This window comes from Sceloporus occidentalis, unplaced genomic scaffold (assembly GCF_023333645.1).
Source record: "Sceloporus occidentalis isolate IW3139 unplaced genomic scaffold, rSceOcc1.0.p SCAF_1, whole genome shotgun sequence".
NCBI classification, from domain to species: domain Eukaryota; kingdom Metazoa; phylum Chordata; class Lepidosauria; order Squamata; family Phrynosomatidae; genus Sceloporus; species Sceloporus occidentalis.
The window spans coordinates 185,647,152-185,672,279 of NW_028316981.1; the positions used below are offsets into that span (position 1 = coordinate 185,647,152).

At 44.4% G+C, this 25,128-nt stretch overlaps 1 protein-coding gene across 2 annotated transcripts; it reads left to right on the forward strand.

The window, feature by feature from the left end:
- Nucleotides 1-4,292: 4,292 nt before the first annotated feature.
- Nucleotides 4,293-25,128, forward strand: TUBB4A (tubulin beta 4A class IVa). 2 transcript variants are annotated; one of them, XM_089486469.1, is made up of 4 exons: nucleotides 4,293-4,453; nucleotides 18,791-18,899; nucleotides 20,421-20,531; nucleotides 23,428-25,128. In XM_089486469.1, the coding sequence occupies exons 1-4, from the start codon at nucleotides 4,397-4,399 to the stop codon at nucleotides 24,483-24,485; spliced, it is 1,335 nt and encodes a 444-aa protein (XP_089342595.1). In that variant the 5' UTR covers nucleotides 4,293-4,396; the 3' UTR covers nucleotides 24,486-25,128. The 2 variants fall into 2 exon arrangements, with proteins under 2 accessions (XP_089342595.1, XP_089342603.1); XM_089486477.1 differs by lacking the exon at nucleotides 4,293-4,453 and adding an exon at nucleotides 10,265-10,337.

The window sequence follows — 25,128 nt, forward strand, 5'->3', positions numbered from 1 at the left end:
ACTAGCTGAGGCAATGGCAGTCTTTTAGATAGATAGATAGATAGATAGATAGATAGATAGATAGATAGATAGATTGTGGCATCCTTAAATTGCTCCAATCACCTGAGGGAACCCCAGGGCTGCAAAGCCAGACATATTCTGTGATTGCATAATAGACCAGAAAAATAACATTAGTAATATAATAAGCACAGCACATGCTGTAGATGATCTAAATTTAAATTTTTAAGCAGGTAGATAGATAGATAGATAGATAGATAGATAGATAGATAGATAGATAGATAGATGGATAGATAGATATATGGATGGATAAACAGAAAAAACGACAGGAAGGCAGGAAGGTGGAGATACTAGCTGAGACATTTACAGACTAGCTGAGGCAATGGCAGTCTTCTAGATAGATAGATAGGTAGATAGATAGATAGATAGATAGATAGACAAACCTTTCTATAGTCTCCTAGATAGACAGCCCTCCGCAGTAGAACCATTTCCATACACAGGAACACCTCAATGATAGCCTTGTATGCTGTTGACTTTCCCACACCGAAAAAAGTTCCAACTGTGGCATATGAGCCACCATGGGCCAGGTAAAATATGGCCATGGCAATTTGCTTTTCTACAGGAACTGCCTTGCGGAACCTTGTGTTTTGCCGGGAAAGATGGGGACGCAGCTCGTCAGCAATCATTTTGAAAACCGCGCGTGGCATTCTGAAATACTGCTTCCAATTACAGTCAGACCAGACAGTTCTAGCATACACGTTCCAGTGAACATCAGTCTTGGGGTATATCCACCACCTCCTAGCCATCGGTTGAAAGCAGTTCTGGGCGCCTTGCCGAAATAAAAAAAGGATTTCATCCAATAATAAAATATAACTTCTCATTTCTTCAGCATGCTCCCCGCTGTCACACAATGTCAAAACAGCTCCGCATTGGACCAAGAGGTTGTCAATAAGCAATGGGATCAATGAAAACATATACTCAAATTTCTGACGACGATCCATGATTGCTGAGATCCCGAGCAAAGGTAAACCAGGTACCAGTGGGAGGGAAATGTATATAAGGCGAGCAGCGCTTATGACGTTTGATCAATTAAGCGCCCTGATTGGTCCAATTTTTTAAAAAAACCGCCAAAAATACTTCGTTTTACAAACGGTCAATGAAATGGAAACGATGCCAAAAGATAAATCGCTTCCAAATAATCCGGTTTAAGCCTACGTCATAATGACGTACTATTGATTGACAGCTCCAAATAAGGTATGGAGGAAAAAAACCGATTTATTTAAACACCGATTTCATGCCAAGTAGGAACGCTTGAAGGTAAATACATCGATTTAAATTGCCAGATGGGCACGATAAAAAAAGCGGTTCTGAAAGCGGGATAAGAACAGTGTTTTCTTGATTCGGTTTTATTAAACCCGTACTATCTTAAACCGTTTCAAATCTTAAGTGAGAACACCCCGATTTTTAACTATAGGCTGCTAATCCCGTGCATGGCAATTTATGAGTAAACACTAATGAAAACCACTGTGGTACGCCAGATGGAGATCTGGAGACTTGGGAATCTCCACTGAACCATGTCAGTCACCCTCTCGGAGCCTGTCTTATCTCACAGGGCTGCTGTTGTAAGGATAATGGGGAAAGAGGGGGTTTTGCCTTGAATATTTTGGTAAAAAGATAGGAAATAAGTGTAGTAACTGTATATACTCATATATAAGTCTAGAAATTTAGGTTAAAAAATTGACCTAAAAACCTAAGTCGACTTATCCATGGGTCAATGTAAGTACTGAATTTTAATTCAATATATGTATGTGTCTTGTCCCTCCATATTCGCTAGTGTTAGGAGCACAAGACCCCCATGGATATGGAAAAACTGCAAATGACAAAAACACCATGATTTTACCTGAGAGGACACTTCTCTAGGAATCTCTAGGTCCTCCAGAGCAACTCTGTGGTCAACGTCCAACAGACACTGACCACAGAACTGGACTGGAGGAGCTACAGATGCCTAGTGGAGTACTCTCTCTAGGAATCTTCAGGTCTTTCAGTGCAACTTTTAGTTAAAGTTAACTATAGAGTTGCCCTGGAGGACCTAGCTATTCCTAGAGAGAACATATTAATGAAATCTGTGAATAATCAAATCCGCAAATGTCAAAGCTGTAAACATGGAGGGATATATATAGTATATATATGGTGAAAGGCAAGAGTTTAATCAGCCCTGGAAACACTGCCCCCCTTCTACTTTCTCATCCATCCAGCTTTTAGTATCAGCACTTTGACATTGTTTTCCCTTGCTTCGTCCTTTACAACCTTCATTACATGCCCCTAAGTTTTACCCTCGACTTATCCATGGTTCATATCAAAATCCCTAACTTTGGTCCCCAAAACCTGCCTTTGACTTATACATGGGGTTGACTTATAGTTGCATATATACCGTAATAACGAATAAATCATATCCACATTTTCCCAAACACTGGGGCCCAGGTAATAAATAATAATAATAATAATAAAGAATATTTTATTTATATTCTGCCTCTCCCTACAGATCGAGGTGGGTTACAATAACAAATAAATAAAAATAAAATACATAATACTTATAAAACCAATTCTACATAAACCCCTACCCGCAGCCCCCTCCCTACCTTAAAAACAAATTAGTTTTTGGACCAACACACATCATTCATTGAGTGCCTATGCTGGATGGGGATGATGGTAAAGGTACTCCAAATGACCCAAGGCTGGGAAAGGCACAATATTTACTTACACACCTGGAATCCAATACAGGACAAACTACTGCAGAATAAATGAAAATGGCAAGTAGAGGTAAGATACGGCTCTCCCTAAGCATGGAGGGTATTTGCTCACCCTCCTTTTCATCAACAGGGGAACAGATTCTCCTTCCAAAAAGCACAAATATTCCTGGCTGAACTACAAAGTCGTTCTGGGGCGAAGTGCCACTTCCTAATGCCAAGCTCTACCAGCCAACAGGACCAGGGAAGGGCACTGCCCTATGGTCGGTGGGGAAGTGAGAGTAAGATGGCAGTCCAGTTTGCTTCTGGGCATAGGGAGCACGGGATGGCATTTTACCTTCTGACAAAGATAGCAATATGTCCCAAGCCAGCATTATGCTCTGCCAACAGCTACTATACACCAACCCACTGCCCCAAATAATCCCCAAAAGCTGTAGAATTCAAATGCACAGTTGTGTTAGTCTGGAAAATCAGTATGCAAAGGGATCTTGCAGCCCCTTGAGCCTAACTGAAAGAGAGAGGCCTGGAGCACGACCCAAGGGATCTGTTAAAGAGAGACATTGGGAACATGAGCCAAGGGATCCTATAGCCTTTTTGAGCCAAACAAAAAGAGAGAACCTGGGAGCATGAGCCAAGGGATCTTGTATCTTGTATCTCCTTGGGGCTTAACTGAAAGAGAGAAGATGGGAGCATCAAACAACAGATCTTGTAGCCCCTTTTAGCCTAATTGAAAAAGAGAAGATGCAAGCATCAGCAAAGAGATCTGGCAGCCCCTTGAAGCCTGACTGAAAGAGAAAAATTGGGAGCAACAGACAAGGGATCTTAAGGGACCTTTGATCCAAGGGGCTGCCAGATCCCTTAGAATCATAGAATGATAGTGTTGGAAAAGACCACAAGGGCCATCCAGTCCAACCCCATTCTGCCATGCAGGAACTCTCAATCAAAGCAACCCTGACAGATGGCCAGCCAGACTCTGTTTAAAGACCTCCAAGGGGGGAGACCTTGGCTCACGCTCCTAACCTTTCTCTTTCAGGCGAGGGATCTTGCAACCCTTTGGAGCATGGCTGAAAGAGAGAAATTGGGAGCACGAATCAAGGGATCTGAAGGGATCTTTGATCCAATGGGCTGCAAGATCCCTTGGCTCATGTTCCCAACCTCTCTCTTTCAGGCAAGGGATCTAGCAGCCCCTTGGAGCCTGGCTGAAAGAGAGAAATTGGGAGCAACAGCCAAGGGATCTGAAGGGATCTGAAGGGATCTTTGATGCTCCCAACTTCTCTCTTTCAGCCAAAGGATCTGGCAGCCCCTTGGAGCCTATCAGTGTCCCCATCTTCTTTCTTTCAGTGAGGCTCCAAGGGGCTGCAAGAAGCACTCACTGATGCCCAAAGCATGAAAGCCTTGATTCCTTGACAGCATAGCTGTATTGCCCCCAAAGGGTGAAGCAAACATCCCTGCCTCTGAGCATGTGCAGAGGGCCTTGGCTTGGCTGCAGGAAGGGAGGGGAGGGCTGGTTGGCGCCTGCGCAGTGCCTCCCTTCCTTTGGCCCTGCCCTTCCCCATTTAAGGCGCAGCAGAGGAGCAGGCAGCCAGCAAGAGCTTCCAGGAGGAGATTCGGATCGGATCCAGGAAAAAGAAGAAGCAGCAGAAGCAGCCACCATGAGGGAGATCGTCCATTTGCAAGCCGGCCAGTGCGGCAACCAGATCGGGGCCAAGGTTAGGGCTGGGGCACAATCCATGCCCTAAGTAGGGGTTTGTTTTATTTGGGGGGGGGTTCCTTTGGTCTCTTCCCAGCAACCTTCCTGGCTTCCCTCTATGGAAGAAATCCTTTTTTTTTAAATTAAAAAAATTGGATTGCAACTCTCATCATCCTCTGCCAACCTTGTAAGGGGATGCTGGGAGTTGCAGTAGGGCACAAAAAAGGCACTCTCAGGGACTATATCTTAGCGCCATCTTGTTGGGAGACGTGGCAGAGGGAGTAGTAAAGATGGAAGCCATCCTGGCTGGGGATTGTGGGTGTTGTGTAGCTGTGCGTTGTTGTGTTGAGGTTTGTGTCCTCCTTGTTGCCAACTCTGACCCAGGATGCTTGGGTTTTGGATCACGGCTGCCCGGGATCCAGAAGTGGGGATCGATCCTTTTTTTTTTTTGCTTTCCTGAGGATTGGTGTGTGTTTGTGTGTTTTTGTGTCGACGACACACACTGGGTGCCTCTCTCTCTGCAATGCGGCCGCCAACATGGCTCCTTGGCGAAGACATAAATCCCAGCCAGTGGGGGGAGGATGGGAAGGGCAGTCCCTCTCTCTCTGCAGCCCAGTGGGACTAGATTTCTAGGGATCTGGGAAGAGGATCCTCCCTCCCATGGCTGCACACCTTGGTTGGAGATCCACTAGTCTAAACCCAGGAAGAAAGCATGGAAGAGAAGCCTGGTGGAGGCACCTTCTATGGGATAGGGCTGTGCTGAGCTAGGCATCTGGGGATGGTGGGCTTTGAGTGACTAGGGACCCAGGCTGGCAAAGCTGAAAGATTTCCCCTTTAAAATAAAGCCTTGGTTGAACATCTTCCCAGGAGTAGGAAGGGGCCAGGATTAAAAGAGGTTTAACTCCTTCATTCCACAGAACGAATGAAATGCATTAATTTAATTGCCCCTCACCCAAAAAGGACAGATTGCTCACATTCAAGTGGTCAGAAGTGACATTTAATTAATTATTAATATTATGAATAATGATATTTTTGATATTCATTCCATACTTCTCCGCCTGGCCCTTTCCTCAAGAGCAAGCTGAGCAGCAGAGGAGCACTGCAAGTGCCCACTCATCCTCTCCACCTTGCCTTCTTTCCTCAGGAGAAAGCCAAGCAGCGGAGAAGCCTTGTAGGAGAAGTATTTGCCCACCCTCCTCCTCCACTGCAGTCTGGTCTCCTGCTCAGGAGAAAGCTGGACGGTGGAGGAGCCTTGCTTGGCAAGCATTTGCCCACCCTCCTCCTCCTCTGCTGCCTGGCCTTCTCCTCAGGAGAAGGCTGAGCAGCGGAGGAGCCTTGAAATCATTCCACATCCACCCAAAATCCTTTGGCGGGCCGCATATGGCCTCCCCTTGGCCATATGTTGCACAGGCCTGCCATAGAGCATGGATAGGACAGGGCTGCAGCCACACAGGAGAAATAATCCAGGGTGCCACAACCAACTGCCATTCCCAGAATTCCATAGCCTTGAGCCAGGGCAGTTAAAGTGGTGTCGACCCGGATTATTCCCCCAGTGTGGATGCAGCCTAGAAATCCAAACTCCCTGTAAGGCAGGCTGTTTTGTCCTCTAGGAAGCTGACCCAGCCCTGGATTCCTTCTCCTTGTCAATGCAGCCTGGGCTTGTCAAGAGAACATCAAGAATACATCTGTGGGGCTCTTGGCTCATGTGCAGTGGAGGGAGGTGCGCAGAAAGGTGGCCCATGGAAGAGATTCCTCCCTTGGAGCCATTTTGTTCCCCTCCCCACTCTCCTAGGTCCTCTTTTTCCAGACATGTCCCTCATTTCCACCGTCTGTCCAGGAGGCATTCCAAAAAGCCCTCCTTTTTTAGCAGGATGAAGAAGCGTGGGTTTATATTCCGACAAGTCCCTTTTTTCTCTAAGGTCCTCCATTTTGTGGGGCCTTGTCCTCTCCTCCTGAAGGTTAGGTGACCCTGCCTTCATGAGGTCCAAGTTCTGAGATGCTTCTTGGACTGTGTCCGGTTTCATAAACACCCCTAAAAATTGTCACCTTGACTAACAAGCTTAGTTTCCTTAATTGGGTCAGTTTCCCTAACTTGCCATTGATTTTTCTGGCTTGGGCACCTCCCTTGCTGCTTGAACATGATGATGGTTTATAATCAACAATGCACAACATCAGTTCAAATGCACTGATTAAAACAGGGAACAGATTGAAAGAACAAATAAGACTTTGGTCCAAAACACATGGCAAAAATGATCCAGTTTGAGATGGCTTTAACACCTTGGCTGAGTGCTAGGGAATCCTGGGAACTGTAGTTTATTGTGGTACCAGAGCTCTCTAACAGAGAAGGCTAAATGTCTCACAAAGCTACCGTTACCAGAATTACATAGCATTTAGCCAGGACAGTTGAAGCGGTCTCAGACTGGATCATTCCTGCAGTATGTTTTGGACCATAGACATTTTAAAAGAGTCCACAGTTAAGATTCAGCATCGAAATTCACAGTTTAAAAATCATCTGGATAAGCCTACTGGAAGAGACATGCCTTTAATGGTCCTTTAAATTCAGACAGCATCTTCAGCTGTGGAATCTTCCAGCAGGTTATTCCACAGTCGAGGGGCGGCTGAAGAAAAAGTCCTCTAGCTGACCTGACCGTTGCCAACCTAGTCTTGGCCGACTGGAGTAAAGGTCCACCACAGGACCCAAGTACCTCTTAGTCATGGGGTGCCTTCTCTGTTGCCAACAAGCCTCAAAGATATTCCCCAGAATATTTTACCAAAATCCCCAGACTTCCCCAATGTTTACTGGAATATTCAGTTAAAATCCCCGGAAAGAAATTAATTAAATTCCCCAGATTCCAAGGAAATTGGCAACTCTTCACCTGAACTCTGTTGGAAGGGATGCTGCATGTTTGCACATTTCCGACAGGGCCCACGTCATACTGCTTTAGAAAGACCTGACTTGGTGCAGTTTCCTGGCTGTATCCACAGAACTCCTGGCATGGCCTAGAACCAGCCCTGTTAGGAAAGAGATGCTGCCTCTCACTCTTCTGGTCAGAGATGCAGCACACCTTATCCTCCCCTACAGAGATGGCCCACCCTTGTTAGTATTTCAGAGCCTAGCCATTGAAAGGGCAAGGAGTGGATCTGTGGGTAGCACAGGCTGATGCCTCTCCCTGTGGATCAAACTCTTACTCCAGAGCTGCTCCTCTTGAGTTCCACCATCACCCTGTAATTCAGGTTATCTTCCATCTGGTAAGACTAACCCAAACCATCTGATTCTCAGTACTAGCGTCCAAACCACACTGCAGAAATAATCCATGTTGACACTGCTTCAACTGCCCTGACTCAATGCTAGGGAATCTGGTCATTTTGTGAGCCATTTAGCCTTCTCTGTCAGAGAGTGCTGGTGCCCCAAAATTTACAGATCCCAGGATTCCCTAGCACTGAGCCAGGGCAGTTAAAGTGGTGTCAAACCGGAATATTTCTGCAGTGTGTTTTGGACCTAGGCCAGTTTGAGGCACACCGAGGCCTAGTTGTGTCTCTTAAGACTGGAGGTAGGCTTCCTTATAGAAAATCTTTTCCTCCATGCAAAAGAATAGAATCAGGGAGAAAGTCTCCTGCCAAGAGTTTTTATTCTTGGCTGCCTTCCCCCCCCCCCCCCCTTTCCCTTGTGTGAGTCTCCACCTGCTGCCTGACACTGCTTGATCCCTTCGGTGAGAGCCGAGGCTTGAGTCACCGCTGCCAAGTTCAGCTTTCTTGTGTTTGATCCCTCTCCCTCCCTTGCTGAATGCTCAGTCTATGAATAACCCAGAACTGCTAAAATGGCAGGGAATGGGAGAAGGAGAGCCTGGACAGTTGGGCTTCTGCTTTTGGAGACTCTTCTAGCCTGATATGGCCATTGCAGTGCCCAGTGTCTGTTAAGACTGACCACTTGCATTTGACTGGCAGCTGCCTTGCTGCAATGCCCTCCTAGGGTTATGTAGCGGTTCTCCGGCATAAGACAGCAGTTGGTCTCCTCCCCACCCTCTGCTTTGCCTTCTTGTCTTAAAACATCTGCCAGACTTTGTAGATAAACCAAGTGGGGATCTGAAGGCATTAATAATGTTAAAAATGGGGACAGTTTAAAAAAAAAATCACAGGAAGAGCTTAAAAAGACTTATCTGCTCAGCATGCTTGGGTGGAGGCAAACGCCTCTGCAGACATAATATGCTTCCTTGGGGACTGAGGATTCATCCTGACCTTGAGATTCGGGGCAGTTTGCAGCCGCAGAAAGGGAGAATTCAGTCGCTGCATGTTGGTCTTTGGTATCCGATGACTGGGGTTTGGTTCTAGCACCCCCATGGATACCAAAATTTGTGGATGCTCAAGACCCATTAAATGCAGTAGCATAGTAAAATGGTGTCCTTTATAGAAAATGGCAAAACTAAAGTTTGCCTTTAGGAATTTATATTTAAAAAAAAAACATTTTCAAGCCATGGATGGTTGAATCCATGGATAAAGAAGCTGTGGTTACAGAGGCTGACTGTACTATATTCACACTCCTTTGCCCACTGTGCCAGGCAGTCCAGAACCAAGCTGGCACTAGTAGTAACCTCACCCTTTTTATGGTAATAAGATCTGGCTAGCTCTCCTCTCATTTATATTTCTGCAGAACAAAGGCAGCAGCTGCACTCTCCCAGCCAGGGGTTTAAGATGTACATGGCTCTGTGTCCTTCACCCTCTCTTTCTCTCACTCACTCACTCGCGCACACAGTCTTACAGGTCCGTCTTCTTGAGCCTGGCCTAAAGGATACTAAATAGATGTCACTCAAGGTTGATCAAAATAGGATTGTTTTGAGGCACTGCCACCAGGAGATGGATGGGGATGGCTCAAGAACTACTATGTATAGTCATGTATAAGTCTAAAAATTTTACTCAAAAAACTGATCCAAAAAACCTGAGTCAACTTATCCATGGGTTGATGTAAGCACTATATTTTAACTCTTATTTTTTTAAAAAAGGAACCATCTCCTGATGAAAAGAAAGAATGTAATCTATCCTGGAAACACTGACCCTGCTCTCTGTCTTCTATCCAGTTTTTAGTATGAGCACAGTTATGCCTGCTGGAATTTTGTAACTTCTTTGGCAGTGTTTTCCTTTGCTTCATCTTTTAGATCCTTTGTCACATGCACCTAAGTTTTACTCTTGACATATCTACAGGTCATGTCAAAATCCATAATTTTGGCCCTAAAACTTGCCCTCGACTTGAACATGAAGTTGACTTATAGTTGAGTATAAGCAGGAGTTATCAGAGCTAGCAGGGAAAGGATTCCAAAGACAGGGGAAACTAAGGGTTTAATCCCTAAAAAGTGGAAAGGAATTCTTTGGTAAAAACAAGAACAAAATCCACTTGTCCCCTAAATTCTAAAGGGCAGAAGGGTGAAGAAAGCACATTTGTTTTGAGATTGCTCAGTGAAAACTTCTTGCAGCAGCTAAGCCCCTTCTTCTTGGAGCTGGCGAGTGCCGAGGGAAAGCTGATCAGCCATCTTTGCTGGATTCTTCCAACAGATCAGGTGCCCAGGCAAGCGGAAGCCTGCTCTCTGTGCTAGATATGCCACTGCGGTGTTTGTCTCTCCTTCCTGGCTTGGCTGCTTTCTCCGAAGGGTGTGCGCCTGGGTGCATGTGCAAGAGGAGGTTAAAGGAGACAAGGACTGTGGCATCCCCACCCTTCAGCCTCTCCTTCTCTTCCACTCCACAGGCGTTGGGTATAAATAGAATATGCCACTCAGGCTGCTCCTGTTCCTGCAGCAGCATGAGGCGGGTAGAGACTGACACATACAGTGACGACTCCATTTTAAACTACCGTGTCTTTCAGAAGGCATTGAGAAATGGCTGGGGACTGGTGCCCTGCCTACTGATCGTGGGAGGTGGGTACGATGTGATGGGGAAATGCGGAGAGCCCCATTTGTGGACCTTTTGATGTCAAGACAAGGTCAAATATCATCCCTTTGGGGATTTAATAGGAACAGCTTATTGTCAGGGCAGGATCTGCTACTGGTGGGAAGAAGGGAAACCTGTAGTGGGATAGATTTCTGGAAGCAAGTGTAAGACGCCAAGTTCTGTCCCCACCTTTGGGAAAGAAGTGTTACATTTGCTTAATATTTGGCAGTTGTTGTTATTGGGCACCGTCAAGCTTTTTCTGACTTGCGGCAACCCTAATCATGGGGTTTTCTTGGCAAGATTTGTGCAGAGGAGATTTGCCATTGCTCAGTGTAGTGTAGTAAAAGCGTATGTATCAAAAGCACCTCTATTCTCTTGGGAATCTGTACAACTGTCTAAAAAGGAAGGAAGAAGGAATCTAACAACACTCAAATCAGTCTTAAAGGTGCTGCTACATTCTTTCCCCCTTCCTTTTCATGCAACAAATTTACAGTTTTATGCAAAGCAGGTTGCCATTTTCATAGTTCATAATTTAAGATGGGATTGGATGGGGATGGGGGCAGTAGAATATATATTTTTTCTTAAAAGGGCAGTCCTACCCCATAAAATAAGGACTCTCTGATCCACAGCCCAGTTTTTGGAGCACTGTATTGTAGTAGCGCTCTCTAGGTGACTAGGTCAGTTTGAGATTTTCCTGCGCTCTGTAGCCACTGTGTGACTAAAAAGTGAACACTGCTTTTTCTTGTATGGGAACCTACAGAAGGAGTTTTTGCAAGTGCATGCTAAGGCAAGTTTACTCAGCAGGTGGCTAATATTAGCATGGTTTTTCTGAGGCCTCGCTTCACTTTCTGTACAACCCTGGACTCTGGGTTCTCTTGGGTAGTCTAGATCCAGGTGATCTGTGTTCATACAGTCACATGCAGTGACATAACTGGAGGGGAGGAGAACAGGGAGCAATTTGGTGGTAAAACAGAGCTGAGGTCCTTCACTTGCAGCTGATTTCTTGGGGCTAAAATTATTATATTACACTAGAAATATTATATCATGTTATATTAATACTAAGAAGTGTAATTTACTTAACACTAAAGGGGGGGTTATACAAAATTCTCCAGGCATGGGCAGGTGAGTAGGTGTGTAAATCCAACAGCACACTGCACGGCACTTCTCTGGATGCACGCAAGTGTAAATCTTCACACGTGGAGAACTCATTCTCACAAGTCTCCACTAAATTTACATTGAGGCAGTGCTGCTCATAGCAGTGGTCTGCAAACTGATTCTGGTCCATGAGCCATCAGCTCTTGGCCATCTGTGCCAACTTTCCAGCAAACCATATAGGCACAATAATATGGCGCAAACATAGCAGTCCCTGCCACATCAAACAGCTTGAGCATCAGGTAGATGAAGGTGATCCCATTGAAAACCCTTGCTTCTGAGATGGTATAAAAACATCTAGAATTAGCTTTCCAGTGGGCCATTGACTCATGCAAGTGTTGTTACTTCCATTTGTGGTCATTGTGGCATGGCAAATAGATAGAGATTAGGTATGAGGTAGAGATTAGGGGTGTGTATGTACAGATGTGTTCCAGATAGATGCTCTGCCTATTGAAAACCACCTTGATGAACTAGACTACCTGCAGAGAGCGGTGGGAGACATTTTAGTTAAGGAGAAAATGACTGGCCTTTTTTTTTTTTTCTCCATGCTGGCAAAGCTGCAGCTCCACCCCACCTTGAAGGATATTGAGGCTGACACTCATAACAGGATGATGGGGCAGGCAAGATGATCTGTGAGCACAGACACTATGGAACTACTATCCTACAATTACTATTATTATTATTAGTATTATTAGTATTATTACATACCAGTTTTCTTCAAAAATGGGAGTCAAGGCAGCTTACAATTTAAAAACAATACAGCTAAAAACATACAAGAAAGTGAATATCAAAATATGATTAAACTGTGTGACACTATTAAAATGATTTAGAATTAGCACATAAAAAGATAAAATGTCATTAAAAGATTAAAAGCAATTTAAACAATTCACTATCAAACAATACAGCATTAATGCATTATTTCAATGCTTTTCATTTTTAAATCTTCCTGAATAAAAAAGACAACAAGGAAAGGGCCATTCTGGCATCCCTGTGAACAGAGTTCCAGAGCCTAGGGGTAGCCACCAAGAAGGCCCTCTCTTGTGTCTGCACCAATCATGCTTGTGATGGTGGTTGGACTAAGAGAAGAGATCTCCTGAGTATCTCAGAGCCCTTTCTGGCTCATACAGGGAAATACCGTCTGTAAGTTGGCCTCAATGAATCCCACTGAAATGGATCAGTGGTGCTGTTACATAGCTCCTGTCCATTTCTTTGGTGTCTGGACTCCCCAGTAACATGGGTTTTCTGCCTTGGATGCCAGAATAATCTAATGATGGCTGCGGTTACCAAGATAAGTGGAGCTCAATGAGTGATATACAGTACAGACAGCTCTTTGCTAGGCTGGTGCCCACCACATGCTTTAAGACCATAACTCCAAGCATGTTCATCCAGCATGGCTTTTGGCTAACACATCTGGAGGATACCAGTTTGGGGAAAGATTGATATCGGGCACCATCTCTCAGTATTAGGCTGAAGCTTTTGAAAAGCCCTGGCTTGGAGGTGATAGAGAAAACTAGCATTAGTTCTGTGATGGTCATTGTCTTTTGCAAGTGTTGTCACTTCCAGTGGTGGTATCTCAATATTATCCATGTGATATTATATGTATATCACATTCCTCATGTATTCCTCAACACCATTCCTCTCGGTATCATTTCTGTGGCTTCAGAACTACAGATGGTCACTTTACTGTGGACTAAGCTTGACTTTGGCCACTAGAGCCGATGGAAGAATCTGTTGCTTGGAAACATGCCGCATACAGGTAGCCCTGGATATGCCCAGGCTCATCTGCCTCATTGCAGGTCTGTCTTTTATAGTCTGGCACTGGTACCTGTCATTTGGGCCAAAGGGTGGCTGTGAATCACCTTGTCTTGTTTGTGCTAGATTGCCTCGGTCTGCCTGTTCCCAGGTGAAGTTGTTGCACCTAGATATGTGCTCCAGTCTGTGGATCAAATGTCTAAAAACCTAGACTGCAGAGCTGTAATCTTCTGGATTAAAATTGGAGATATATTTCAATCTTGCAAAAAAATAAGTGTTTTCTTACTTGGATTACAGAACAATGGGCAGATATCCTTTCTCTCTGTGGTTGCAGGATAGTTCAGTTGATGTTACCAAACCATCCTCCCTCCCCTCAACTGAGGCTCAGAGACAGCAGGTGCTTTCAAAGCAATGGCCATGCCTCTGAGGTTCTGCCTCCTTAAATTCTGGTGAGGTGCCGTGCAGGTTGCATTGAGGAATCCCAATGAGTATCATCTCACAGGAAAAATAACACTGCAGTACCTGTTTATTGGAAGGTGCCAGGAGGCTAACCCACCATGCTTTTTAAAGATTCCAAAATACCATAAAGTGTTCTTAAATGCTTGTCCCCTAATTCTAGTCTAAACCACTGGTGGCAAGAGCTGTGAGAATGCCAGACCAGCAATAAGCTGTTTTATGTTAAACCCAGCCCTTTGTGGCTAAAGGCACCACTTAAGCACTGAAGGAAGGAAGGAAGTTGCCCTGACTCAGCTAATGATTTGGCACTGTGTTCCTTCCCATTAGCATCTACTGAAGCATACAGGCCCAAGCATCCACTCATGTGTGTTCTGGTAATGTTGCCCTCTCTGTTAATCATCCATATTACTGGAAGACCTCTATGATGTTTTTCAGCAGTGTAGCAGGCCTTCTTGCATACTTATTCCCCTGCAGCATGACTTCAGAGTGCAACTTCAGCTTCCCAAAAACACCAGCCAATATGGATGGTGATGGGAAATAATAATGGAAGTTGTAGTCCAAAATATCTGGAAAGCCAGAGGTTCTCCATCTCTGGAATATAGAGCAGCTAGGTCTCCGTTTTGGATGCAACTACTAACTCTGGGCATATTTTAGCTATGTTGAAGCCCATAGTTGGGAATTGCTGCTTCACATTGCCTAGCTGTGAAAAAAAACCGATCTTCTAAGGATCCCTAAAGCTCCACCCATCAGTGATGTGGATTTTCTGTTCTGAAGAACAGAACTAGAACATTTTCCAGAAAAGTTCCCAAATAATTTCCGAAGTAATATTATCTGTTTTAGCATGCCTGGTTTATATATTCAAACATTTTTCAAAGCTTTATGTGGAGGTTATTTTATTGAAATACTTGCAATAGTGTGAAGAGAATACCATATACTCTCATTATCACATTTAGTCTTACCTACTTGTACTCCTAACTAAGAAGCAAATGATTTAGTGAAATAGAATTAAACTTAGCAGCATGTTCATTTGTTAATCTATTGCTCTGAGAACTAGGGATTCTCAGTGCCTGTCTCCTTAGAAGAATAACTAGAACAAGGCATCAGAACATTTCCTGGAAAATGTTCCATCTTGGAAAGTTATCTGTGGATAGCCTACAAGGAAGTTTCCACACAAACCATTGAAGGCCTCTGAGTAAACAGTAACAAACCACAGATGCAGGTGTATCATGTATGATGCAGGTATATCACGTAAATAAAAATAGCTAAGTCAACTATGTACAGCTGTTTATATACATATTGAACTAAGTGCTGTTAAGGAAGTTTTTTTCTATTGATTTTTTTTCTATTGCATGACTATATGAACAGCTATACATAGTTGAATTAGATGTTTTTTATTTACATGATATTTGTATTTGAGGGAAAATACCCACCTCATATCTCTGCCATCTGCTCAGGCCTTGCTGCGTCTTGTTGATTTCATTAGTCAGTCCATTGGGTCCTCTATCTCAATAATGGCTAAAGACAAGCCCTAACTGCCAAAAGGAAAATCAGTAGCATTGCGCTAAAACATGCTATCAGCAAAAGAGCCCCTGCTTCCACTTTTGTAGGCCTCCACTTCACTTGTAGCTCCAAGCACCTTAGCCAGGGTGAGTTGTCTACTAGTTGTACTTCTTACTCCTTCTTTTGCCTTATTTCTGGCCCAGAGATGGTGGGTGCAAGGTCTCAGGATAATAGCTGCTTTGCAGAAAACTTTGTGCCTGTTTGCATGAACATCCTAAGGTGGTGGTTGCTTTATTGCTAAGACCATGGTCCTTATGGGGAAAATGTAGCAAACATCTAGAGGGCACCCCATTGCCTACCCCTGCCTTAAGGTTCTCTGTATCTGGATCCATAAAAACAGCCTAATTTTAAAAATGTGTTTTAAAAATGTGTTGAGGGGTACCTTTTTTCTCACAGCTGCAAAACCCCAGAAACTAAGGCGCGTTACAGACCGCCCTAAAGCGGGCAGTCTGCTGCCACCGTCATTAGCTACGCCGAGAAGCCCCAGTGGCCAGACTGCAAGGCTTCCCGGCGCAGCTAAAAAGGAGTGCCAAAATGGCGCTCCTTTTTGGCCCCTGGAAATGGCGCCGCGAGGCACACACTCGCGGCGTCACTTCCGCCGTGCCACATCCAGACGCTGTGCATCCGAGACATCAAAATGGCGCTCCCCGTGTGGACGGGGGCCGCCATTTAGTAGCGCTCCGCGCGTACTAGGCTCAGGGGCCATGAGGAAGGTAAGACCCTTCCTAACCCTAGCACGCCCATTTGTAACCCTAGTACGCGCAGAGCGTGTACTAAATGGCCGTTTATAACGCGCCTAAGCTTACTTTGGGTGAACAGCAGATGTTGGAATCAAAATGGACTATAACTTCCAGAGCAACCCAACCAGCATGGTTATGCTGGTGAGGGGAAGCTCTAGGAAAAAGTGAAGTGAGGTCTCCCAACTCTTTAGTTGGCCTTTTTCTGAATGTCTTCTTTAGCACATTTTCTTCTGGCTGATGGTTGGTGACAGAATAAATGAACTTTTGAAAGCAGCTGCACCTATACCAGATAGTGACTTGATCTCTTGGTTCAAATGACTGTGTGATGACAACTTGCTGAGTTTCCAAAGTAGGGCTGCTTCCTGGGTTACTTTTAAGACATGGGTGTGGTTTCAGCAGTTAAATCATGTGCCTGAAATATGACATGAGGAAGGATATCATATTACTTCTGAATAAAGCACCGTGTGCACAGAGCTGTAGTAAGGGTATATGTGCCTTGTGCAAAACAGGCAAGCAGAGAAGTGCTAATGCTGTCAGCAGCTGTATGTGTTGAAATTCTGGTCTCTCTAACAGTCTGTCTGAACATGCATAGAAGAATATGATATTTAGGAACATAGTAAGTGCCTTTACACAGTGTAGGGCTCTTGGTTCCACTAGCACAGTACTGGGGGCACTTACTGACAGCAGCTACCCAGAGTTTCAGATGAGCATCTTTCTCAGTTCTAACCTGAACATTGCAATCTTGTATTTGCTTACCTTTGAGCCCTCCTCATAATTAGATTGTGTCAATTGGTGCAATGCATATGGGTGCTTGAATATGTCCCATAGGAGATGCCTTATGAATAAGTTAATCGGTCCATTTGGCCTAGGGGTGATGGAAACATGGCATCCAGTAGCTCTCCTAATTCCCCCCCAAACCAAAATATTCACAAGCAAAAACAAAAAACAGAACATTGTTTCTGGTGGTGATGGCCTTCCAACTCTCCCAAAGCCTCACAAACTGGCTAAATCAAAATTTGATGTAACAGGACTTGATTTTTAGCTGCTTTTGGTTTTCATGGTGTCAGGTTGATGAAATATGTAAAAGGATAACTTCTGGCTGAGAAAGATCTCACCAAGAAGCCTCTATCCTGATGTACTGGCTTTCCATATTCAAGGGTATTTTATGTAGGAACCATGGACGAGGACCACACATACATTTTTGTTGTGGTGGTGTAGCCCTTGTGAGACTGTTGTGCATCCATGCGACAATGTCAGATGATGTAGAAATGACTTAGAAAATAATTTCTGGTTTAAAAACAGGAGTGGTGTCCAGCAAAATAATTATAAAATTGTTGTCATGTACTGAGGATTATTTTCACAAGATGAGCTTAGCAGCAGGAGTGATGATCTGCAAGATGGTTGACTTCACTGTTGTTTGTTGTTTCCTGTTGCCCTTTTCAAGTTGTACCTCCTTTTGAAAAGAGACATTCTTTCTTCTGCTATCTTAACTGAGGCCTGCATTGCTTACTTGGCTCACAGCTCTGTCTTTCAGCAGCTTGTCACCAGTATCTGCTTCCTGGAGCAACTTCTCCACTCTGGCAAAGCTAGACCTAATCATGGAACATGGGGTAATAGTGGGGAGCTGGTTGATTATCAAAGAAGGAAACACAAGAGGAAATTCATTGCCTAGATAAGACATGACACTGGTAAGGCATGGTGTCATTGTCATCATGCCTTATCAAGGGCCAAGTTGGCTAGGGCTGATGGGAATTGGGGTTCAACAACATCTGGATGCTCCTATATTCCTCAGTCCTGAAGTATGAATTGGCCCAATGTGCCTTGTAGAATATTTCCCAGAATCCTCTGTAACATGCAGTGGACCCGCAGTATTTGGGTTTTTCAGGCTATGTGGCCATGTTCTAGAAGAGTTTATTCCTGGTGTTTTGCCGGCATCTGTGGCTGGCATCTTCAGAGAATGCTGGCATGGAAATTAGTGGGGTATATATACATGGATATTGTGTGACTCTAGGTTGGGAGGAGTATATGAGCTTCTATAGAAAACATAACCTAGAGGTAGAGTCTATGAAAGCTGATGAGCCCACGGCTGTGCTCTAGATCATGCTCTATGAAACCAAATGCCATCTCTAATGCAAGTACCTTCAGAGGTCAGAATGACAAATAGGCTGTGCTGAATGAAGAGCAAACCATACTCTTAGACAGCCAGTGCTTCAGCTAATTGGTAGCAAATCCAATATATGCCATCTGAGTACTACTGAAACCAGTGGGGGTGATTCTGATACCTAGTCTTCCCCTCCTCCAAGGTATCAGAGTTCACTGCTCTCCCACGTGGCAGGTGTATAGTGATGGTGACTACTGGCTGTCAGCCACAGCTGTGAAGAAGACCTCCCCTTGCAGTGTCTCAGGGACCAATGTAGGGGAGAGATCTCATGTGTCTGGTGAAAAACCTGGATAGTATGCTGCATGATACCAATCCACTGGGATGTTCTCCTGCTTGAGCCCAACTGCAATGAATCATAGCTCACATCTGTGGAAAACATTCATGGGTGATAATTCCCAAATCCCCAATTGGCTGAGGGATTCTAGGAGTTTCCGTCCTAAAAGGTAACTTTTCCAAGCTCTTCCAAGAACATTATTGGTAAAGCTTTTAAAACTCTCTGGAGTCCACCTGCTTTGTTTGCTTCCTCCTTTCACGGATCCTGGGCTACAGGTATGTTTGCAAAAGGCTTTTTGTCACATGAGGGTCCCTAATGCTCTTGCCTTTTCCTCCCTACCTACAGTTCTGGGAAGTCATCAGCGATGAACATGGCATAGACCCAACTGGCACCTACCACGGGGACAGTGACTTACAGTTGGAACGGATCAATGTGTACTACAATGAGGCCTCAGGTTTGTTCTGGGCAGTGCCTGGTTTCTTAGGGCACATTTATGTTATCACACTTTAGCTGCCCAGCTTCCATGCAAGCAATTTATCTATTCACTTAAAGCATTTTTACACCACCACTACCACTCCTGCAATCTCAAAAGGCACAACACAAGGTCAAAGGAATTGGAGGGGGGCTAGTGGTCTTTCAGCAAGGCTAGTGAAATATTGGAACTGCCTCAAATGGTGGTGGATACAGATTTGCACGCCAAGAGCTGAATTGACAATCCCAACTTTCCTAGTTCCTAATTAAAATTTTCTGCAGTTGCAGAACAAAAGTGCAGCTCAGAGACTAGAGAAAAGTAGTATCTCTGGGTTTTTTCTACCCAGTTTGCCCAGTGCAGGGCAGCATTCAGTTTGTGACCTAGTTACAATACTAGAAACCAGTTTGTTATTTTCCCTCAGTTCTTTTCATTGTAATGAATTTAGCCACTTGCCTCCCACTGTCTTCTCTTATCCCCCCCCCCCCCCTCCAATTGAACTATATCCTGACCTTGGGTGAATCCACAATGCAGAAATAAAGCAGTTTGACATCACTTTAACTGCCATGACTATCCTACAGAATCCTGGGATTTGTAGATTGGTGAGGCACCAGAGTGCTCTGACAGGCCAGGCTGAATACCTAACCAAACTACAAATCCCAGGATTCCACAGGATGGAGCTATGACACTTAAAGTGGTGTCAAACTATTATATTTCCAAAGTGTGATACATCCCCCACTGTCTTTGACTATCCATTTATACATAATAAATAGAGGTGCCAGGTGACAAACAGGAGAGGACTTCTATACCTTTAATATTTCTAGAACAGGATGTTTATCGCTGCTGAAATTCCCTCTTCTCCATAACTGTTAGAGGTACAGGAGCTTTCTTTTGTTTTAGACCTGGCAACCCTCATTGTAAACACACTGGAATTGGGGAGAGATGCTAGACTAAATTCAATCAATATGAATGCTGTCATCGGATGGTTCACAAAACAGTCTGCCTGCTTTCTGCACCTGATCAGCCACTGTTATAAGAATGAATGGAGTAACCTCTCTATGAACTCTGGAGCTGGGGAGAAGAGGGCAAGCAGTCTGTAGCAGCTGCCTACCATTTCTGCAGCTGCTACAACTGAACAGTTGTTGGGAGAGGACGGAAAACACCAGAGAAGCATCTCATCAAGCTTGCCATCTCAGTGCTGAGAAACCAGAGGGTGGACTGAAGATTTAGGACACATTTTTGCTGCTGGAGTGAAGCAGCCTCGATCCTGAAAGCTGCTTCTGAGTTTTTATCTTCTGAGACCAATTCAGAGGGAGAGCTTAGGTACACGTGACCAGTAAACACAAATAGGAACAAACCACATCCTGCTTTGAAATGGTTGATTTACTTGGCATGTGTTTGCCTGAATAGACATCAGAGCCATTCTCTTGGGAAGGGAGGACTGTTGCCACCTGGTGGATTTTTAACCAATTCCTCTAAAAGCCCTCTTTATATATCTCTCCTCAGGTGGCAAGTATGTGCCCAGAGCTGTCTTGGTCGATCTGGAACCTGGCACCATGGACTCAGTCAGGTCTGGACCTTTTGGGCAGATATTCAGGCCTGATAACTTTGTCTTTGGTAAGGAACAATTGAGAAGGAGCAGCGATAGTCTGCACTTGCAGACACTGCCCATTAAATTAGAAAACTACCTCACTCTGTGTGTTTGTGTGTGTGTCTGTATATTTGAATCTGAGTTATTTAGAACCTAAAGTTATTTATATGTTGACATTACAAACAGCTGTTTTCCAAAGTGAACAAGGTCGGGGGAAACTTTTTTTGCAACCGGTTATTATACTAGGTAAAAAGTGTCAAAACATGGACTGTAGGGACCAAGGGGAGACCTTTTGGTTCAAACATGAAGCTTGGGAGTCACTGATTTGAACTCAGAATCTTATTTTTATTAGTGTAATTGCCTCTTAAGGTCATTCTAAGGATAACAGGGAGAAAGGAAACCATAGGCACAATTCCTTGTGGCGCAGAAATAAAATTAAAATCATTTACATCAAGGATGGGCAGCTTAGTGTCCTCTATATGTATTGGACTAAAATTCCCATCTGCCAGTGGGCAGAGGAGTAATAGTGAAAAATATTGGAAGGCTGCTTTAAGGTCTTTCCCGTGGATTCAGGACTGGCAACAGTATGTGATGTGTGCTGCGCTGTTGTTCATGTTGTGAATCAGGCTGTTCTGTGAAGCTTCAGCCAGGATACCTACCCATCCCTGCAATATTTAATTACAAATAAAATTCTCAGAATTAGCCTGAGAAAGAGAACATGAATTGCCCTGTCATTTCAGGATATGCCAGTTTCAGGCTGTTTCTGGACACTAAAAAGAATTTGGTGTGCCAGACTACCCCAGCCTGGTGCCCTCCAAATGAGTTGTACTAAAATCTTCCCACCATCCTCATTCAGCATGGATAATGGGAGTTGTAGTCCAACACAACTAAAGTACACCAGGCTGGGAGAAGCTGCAGAATACTCTGACCCCATAGCATCTAGTATTTTCAATGTATTCTTGCCTTGGAGTCCAGCAAGGGAAACAGCCTATGGCTTTGAGTACTTTTGTAGTGAATAGCAAGCTTATGTCTTGCTGTGCCTCAGATTTAGAAACTGCCTTTCCTTGATGATTCACTAATTCTACAAAAGTAAGTCTTAAATTAAATCACCTTCCATTTGTGCCTTAAGGAAGAAGCCAGAATAAAACAGTTTTCATCTATCTCTGTATAAGATTGGATTCCACAAGTACAGACATAGCCTAGTGTCCTATGTCCTGGGATGAGAATCATGCTCTTTGGGCAGACTTTAGACTGTGACCTTGTTGCTAGGAGTAGGGTAGAAGCAAATGAGGTGAGTCATCCTAGAATGGGAGAATGTAATGGCCATCTGGAATGAGAAAGTTCTTGGGCTGAGGAACTGTAATTGCATTTGGTCATGCAGAAAGCCAGCTTTTTATTGCAACTGCAGTGTTCTTGCTTCTGTGGCAAGGACACTGTTTTTAACTGCTTACCCTTGGACCCTATTTAGATAATATAAATCTAGAGTGGGAGTTTGAATTATTGCCCATCAGCTTGAAAACTACTTAAAGGAAAGGTTAAAGGAAAGGTTCATAACTGCAGTGATAGTTTTCGCAGAACATCTCTGTGCACAAATATTATTTGGCTTACATTCTACTTTTAGATACTTCATTCAAAAGGAGCACAGGGCTTTTTAGAACTTATTTTTGCAAGACATGTTTTTCTTTGTATGGTGCTTGTATGGTGCATGATGGGAGATACTATTAATCATACAGGCAAGAAAGCCTCACACCCTGAAATCAAGAAGTCTTGTAGATGCCACCTTCAGTTTTCCTACAAATCATAAAGGCTAGTAACCAGTTGCTTAATTGATGGCTGAGATTCCTTATCAAAATTTAGATCTGCTGACAACATGACAAAATACTGCTTATGATTATAGGAGGGCTTATTCCCAGAACTGGGAGGGATGGTTTTAATAATTTGAAAAGCACTTAGTTAACTGAGCATGCTTTTCTCTAAGACTTCATGTTTTGCTGCATGAAATAGTCAGAGTTTAGAGTTTTAGCTGAAAGAATGGGATAATTTTGCAGCATGCTTTTGTTCCTCATTATAAAGGGCTATAAAGGGCTGTTGTCTTTCTAAGAGGCATTGAAAGAAGAGCAAAACTTGTTTGCCTCTTCCTAGAGAATGTTGTTGATGACATAATTCCTCACTTAGCATGTCATATCATGGTACTGTCTGTGGGTGATGTTACAGACTGCTTCCTTAAAATAACTTCCCCAAGAATGGGGACAGATATCACTGCCAGTAGGTAACTTTGTCTCCACCCCAGGAGCACTTTTCTTCTGGGGGGAAAATGCCACGTCATGGCATCTTTCACTGAAAAAAGTGAGCACTCACATTGATCTGTAGTTTTGTTCAGGTTTTTATTAGCACCAAACAGGCAGGTTAATTGGAGTTTAAATAATATAAGCATTCAGTTTTAGAAATGTATTCCTGCTCTCCTTTTTTGCACAGTTGTTTATAGACAGTGAAAAATTGGACTTGAAACAATTCACTCACCAGGGGAGTACCGAGTTCCATTGGTCAGCTTTAAGTGCCTGTAGGGAGATGGTTTCTTAGAGAATGGTTATGTGCAGTGGGCCCTCGATATCCACTGGGGTTTGGTTCCAGGACCCCCCATGAATACCAAAATCCATGGATGCTCAAGTCCCATTAAATACAGTGGCAGAGTAAAACAGTGTCCTTAAATATTTTTTAAAAATATATTTTCAAGCTGTAGATGCTTGAATCCATGGATAAACTATCCATGGATATGGAGGGCTGACAGTAAATGTGACAATGCATGAATGTGAGAGAGCCAGCACACTAGTTGAATTTGTTCTTATAAAAATCCAATAATGAACCAAGCAACTTTTCATTTCCTTCTCTCCACCACCCTGCCTCTCTTTCTTTGCTGCTCAGGTCAAAGTGGTGCTGGGAACAACTGGGCCAAGGGACACTACACAGAGGGAGCTGAGCTGGTGGATTCCGTCCTTGATGTGGTCAGGAAGGAAGCAGAGAGCTGTGACTGTCTCCAGGGCTTTCAGCTGACCCACTCACTTGGTGGGGGCACAGGATCAGGGATGGGGACCCTGCTGATCAGTAAGATCCGTGAGGAATACCCAGACCGTATCATGAACACCTTCAGTGTGGTGCCATCACCCAAGGTTTCAGACACAGTGGTGGAGCCCTACAATGCCACTCTCTCAGTGCACCAGTTGGTGGAAAACACAGACGAGACCTACTGCATCGACAATGAGGCTCTCTACGACATCTGCTTCCGGACCCTCAAGCTCACAACTCCCACCTATGGGGACCTCAACCACTTGGTCTCTGCAACCATGAGTGGTGTGACCACCTGTCTCCGTTTCCCTGGCCAGCTCAATGCTGACCTTCGCAAGCTGGCTGTGAACATGGTGCCCTTCCCTCGCCTCCACTTCTTCATGCCTGGCTTTGCCCCATTAACCAGCCGTGGCAGTCAGCAATATCGGGCCTTGACAGTGCCAGAGCTAACACAGCAGATGTTCGATGCCAAGAACATGATGGCAGCCTGTGACCCCCGCCATGGGCGTTATTTAACTGTTGCAGCAGTTTTCCGAGGTAGGATGTCCATGAAAGAGGTAGATGAGCAGATGCTGAATGTACAGAATAAGAACAGCAGCTACTTTGTCGAATGGATCCCCAACAATGTGAAGACAGCTGTCTGTGACATCCCACCTCGTGGCCTCAAAATGGCTGCCACATTCATTGGCAACAGCACAGCTATCCAGGAGCTGTTTAAGCGTATTTCTGAGCAATTCACAGCCATGTTCCGCCGCAAGGCTTTCCTCCACTGGTATACGGGTGAGGGCATGGATGAGATGGAGTTCACAGAAGCAGAGAGTAATATGAATGACCTGGTCTCAGAATACCAGCAGTACCAGGATGCTACTGCTGAAGAAGGAGAGTTTGAAGAGGAGGCAGAGGAAGAAGTAGCATGAAGACCTCCTCACTCTCTCTCTCTCTTTCTTTCTCTCTCCATCCTTTCTTCCTTCCTCATGACTCCTCCTTATTCCTACCAGTCTTCTGAACCAATGGACCATATCACCTGCGCTGGCATAGACTTGAACATTCTTGGCCACCCTAAAGGAGTCAAACCAGAGCTGCACGTTACATCCTTCCCACCTGCCCATCCTAAATAACACATGATGAAACGAAACAAATAGGTTTACTGGGGGTGGGGTGTGTCGGGGGAGTATAGCAGGCTTTACAGTCCATGTTCAGGAATAGCAAATGATAATATGTCTAGCTTAAAAGCACTACCCAGTATATTTTCTCATCTCCCCACTCACCCACCCTGCCTGCTCTGCATCTTCCCTGCAGTGCTGTGCCCCTAAGTGTTCTGTATGGTCGTGTGAGTTTTTGTTTTCAGAGATGAGTATGCACTAACTCAAAACTTGCATTTGGTTTTTTGTTTCTTCATCCATGCTGGGCTTAAAGAAAAGGTTAATGGATCTGGGTGGGTGGGGATGCTTTGAGGGTTGGGTGGGGCTCTGTCCTTTAGGGTGAAATGTAGTCCCCCTTTTGAGTGTGTTTGCTGTCAAAAGCAGTTATACGTCTCCACAATAAACTACTGAATAATGA